The 3,741-nt window shown below is 36.0% G+C and overlaps 1 protein-coding gene across 1 annotated transcript; it reads right to left on the minus strand.

The window, feature by feature from the left end:
* Positions 1–327: 327 nt before the first annotated feature.
* On the minus strand, positions 328–3,207 carry JMJD4 (jumonji domain containing 4). The gene is made up of 2 exons (XM_067769792.1): positions 2,566–3,207; positions 328–2,506 (listed from the first exon to the last, which is right to left on the minus strand). Exons 1-2 carry the CDS (start codon positions 3,078–3,080, stop codon positions 1,822–1,824), a joined length of 1,200 nt encoding a protein of 399 aa, XP_067625893.1. The 5' UTR covers positions 3,081–3,207; the 3' UTR covers positions 328–1,821.
* Positions 3,208–3,741: the final 534 nt, after the last annotated feature.

Below are 3,741 nucleotides of genomic sequence, written 5' to 3' on the forward strand. Positions count from 1 at the left end.
AAACCTCTAGTAATTGAATCATGTTTACGACCATGGTATAAAAAAGAAGTAAGTTCAACTTCTCCATTTTTGATGGATTTGGGGACTTTTGAATATCCTTAGACAACACCAAGGGCGTTTATTACATTTGTTTGTATGTATTTTTTGTAGTCTCAGAAAGCGCCTTATGTATTAGGAATAAAGTTTAAGAAGTATGAATATTAAGTTTAAACTATTAACAATTTTCATGTTTCGCTGTTAAAAGTTGATGTTATAGAATCACGCCCATCTTATACATATTGCATAACCCCTTGAAGTCTTCTTAACATTTTCTACACAATGTTGTTGTTGTTTAGTTTAGTTTATTCCGTATATGACCAAAAAAGAATCTTACAGACTAGATACAAAGGTATTAAAATATATTAAAACTATATAATCAACTTATAAACGTAATTAACATGAAAAAAAGATAAACAATGAGTTAAATAAATATATAAAAATAAATTTAAGGCACCTGAACGTACTACTCGACAAAGAGAAATCAATAAGTAAACTCCCTGAGAGTTTATTAAATTCGGTAAGTGCGCGAAAAATCGGGTCGAACGTGCAATAATTAGCTCTATAGACACGCAAGTGAAAGGGCAAAAACGTACGAAGACACCTATTAACAATATTATCATCAAAGTCTTCTAACGGAAGTCCAAGGAAACTAGCAGTTTCATACTACAATTGAAAATATGGTTATGTTGTTGTTGTTGTTGCGATAAGGTTGCTCCACGAAGGCTTTGGGGAGTGTTATCGATGTGATGGTCCTTTGCCGGATACAGATCCGGTACGCTCCGGTACCACAGCACCATTAAGGTGCTAGCCCGACCATCTCGGGAACGATTTATGTGGCCACATTAAACCTTCAGGCCATCCCCTCCCTCCCCACCCCCAAGTTCCATGGGGAGCTTGGGGTCGCCAGAGCCTCGTCTGTTTGTGAAACCGGATTCGCCGCGGATAGGTGAGGTTGACAATTAAGTTTGGAGAAGCTATATATTGCGCTGGCAACCTGAGGGGTTGCGCTACACACCCATTGAATCTGGTATTTTAGTCGCCTCTTACCACAGGCATATCTACCGCGGGTATATTCTTACCCCCTTACCCGCTGGGGGGAAAATATGGTTATCGGCGTTGTTTATGGACAAGTAAGAGTTTAACCTGTTACAGTGTCCAGAGCGAATTTGGGCCATGGTGACTCGTGTCTCCCTTGGTAATCTTTCTTGTTGCTAGTTTCCGGACTTGTGCCCGAGATTTGGAACCGAGTTTTGATTATTTTGCTACCGTGCTAGGGCGTATTGGAATGGGATATCATCCCCATTGAACCAATTGTAACTTCTTTTCAAGCAGAGCCTTGTCTACATTGGATCCGGTTTTAAGATATTTTGTTCCTTTGCAAACTTGCTAGAGTTCTTGTATGGGCCGATCGGCCGATCTAGTTTTAAAGGAGACTATGTTAGGGTTGCGCTCTTCTGTAACTTATTTAATGAATTTATAAGATTGTAACTTGAAAGTAATCGAATTTTAACTGACCCGTTGTTCGTTTTTCTGCACTCCTCGCGAAGAAACGTTCAAGTTTTTAAAACTTTCAAACAAGAAAACAATTTTTATTTAAATATTTTAGGAATTTTTATTATTTTGGATAAAATCCATCACATAAATTTGTTTTTAATTTTTCGGTCCATGATTTTCATTAAAAAGTCATTATCCCCGCAAAGTCAAGAGGTTAACTTCAAAGCAAGTGGAACTACTTAAATTTTTGTATCATGGTAACGACCTTTCTGGTAGGATAGGGCTATTTTATCGCTCTAAAAAGATTTCTTGGGTAATATCTATTAGATTCATACATCGGTCGTACAATGTTGAACAATTAAAAACTATCTTGTCCTGAGCAATAAATTTTGAGAGCATATTGATGCTCTTTAAATCATAATGTATATGGAAATTATCAGGATGTGAGTTAACTGATTTGCGATTTCCAGACATATCCTTAGAACGATATCGTTTCATATACAAAGTTAAACGAGAATTTGCTATGAAACACAGAATTTCAAGAAAATCTGAAATATTTAGTCCAAAATTGCATTTCAGAATTTGCTGACAATCTTCTTTAAAATTAACATATTGCCTGAATTCAAGTATCTCGTTCATAACTTTGCGGAGGTTTTCCGTTATATTGCACCATATATACTTAATATTAGTTCCATTAAACCAATTATGGTTGACTGATATGGTATCTGTAACATTAAGTACTTGATGATACCATCCACTTGGCACGAACAGTGTTTCATTTTCATGTTGGTATATAATTAGAAAATTCACACTTTTTTCAATTAACATTTCCTCCTTTATATTACATGGAAGGCTTCCTCGTGGGCCAAGCAGTTTAAACTGTTCCCCAGGTGGTAGAAGAATCCACTTCTTTCTTCCATATATATTTGTTGACCAGCTATAAGATCCGAACACGTCTATATGCAAAGGAGTCCTGCACTAAATAAAACTATTTCAAAAAAAAAAAAAATCTGAATTTTAGAAGAATTTTACCAAGAATTTTTTGGTCCCATGTAAACAAATCGATAGTCGTCAAGCTTGTGTTCTTCAAGATATTCATTTAGCCAATCCGAAGCAAAATATTGGGGAACTTTGTAAAACTCATAATTCGGCAATTGCGCTTTTAAATGCCAGTCTTTTAAATATAGTATTTTAGGTGCGGTTACATTATTAACATCAGCTTTCGAACTCAATATTTGATTTCTCCAATAGTTTAAAAACTCATGGAACTGCATTTCAACTGAGACAGTACTTTCATCATGAGTAGAACATTTTGTAACAACTACGAGTCGATCGCCTATCTGTTGCTTGAGATAATCAAAATTAATTTCACTTGAATAAATGTTGTTCTCCTGTCCATGCTTTAGTAGCCAATTACTACACTCCCATTTAATAGATACCCCAGTTACAATAACGGGAGTGTTTGTTTTTATAAATTCCCAGTAAAAATTTCCGTATGACATTGAACCTTCGGTCAACCGCCTTATGTGGATGCACTCTCCCTCCATTTTAACTAGCACAATCTTTATTTACGTAAGCGTACCCCTTTAAAATTAGCCTCAAAATATTATTACCATCATATTACTTTAAATGTTCCCCCCCCACCATTATCTTTGCAAACCACTAGACCATAGAGATCTTTCTGATCTTGATATTTTTGATAGTTGCTAGAGCTGGATCTCGATTCGATTCTTAATCGATTTTTTTTTTAGAAATGTAGAATCGACTTTTTTTTAAAAGTTCATGCTCATTATACGACGTGACGTATAGCGCCACGTTCCCACAAAATATTCACGGTATTTTTGCCTAGTGGCAGGTTCTCGTTACCTAATCGATTACTTAATCGTCACCGATAACTTGGTCACCAATTATCGTCTTAATCACTTTCCCTTCAAAAAACGCGAGTACACCATAAATAGTGTAAGGAATACTCCTTTAGGAGTATAGGATTGATCCAAAACTAATCTGTATTCATACAAAAAATGTGCTCCAATTAACATTGCGATGTCCTAGGAGAGGAGTAGGTGATCCCACTCTCGATTTGTTTGTGAGTATTCTATAGAGTACATACGTGAGAGTACTTTCCAAAGTACTTTCACTGTAGTACTCCATGGAGCATCCACAGAGGATCATATGCCAAAGTACTAAAGAGGAATTGTGTCGGAAAGA

The sequence above is a fragment of the Eurosta solidaginis genome, chromosome 2, assembly GCF_040869045.1.
Source record: "Eurosta solidaginis isolate ZX-2024a chromosome 2, ASM4086904v1, whole genome shotgun sequence".
Taxonomy (NCBI): domain Eukaryota; kingdom Metazoa; phylum Arthropoda; class Insecta; order Diptera; family Tephritidae; genus Eurosta; species Eurosta solidaginis.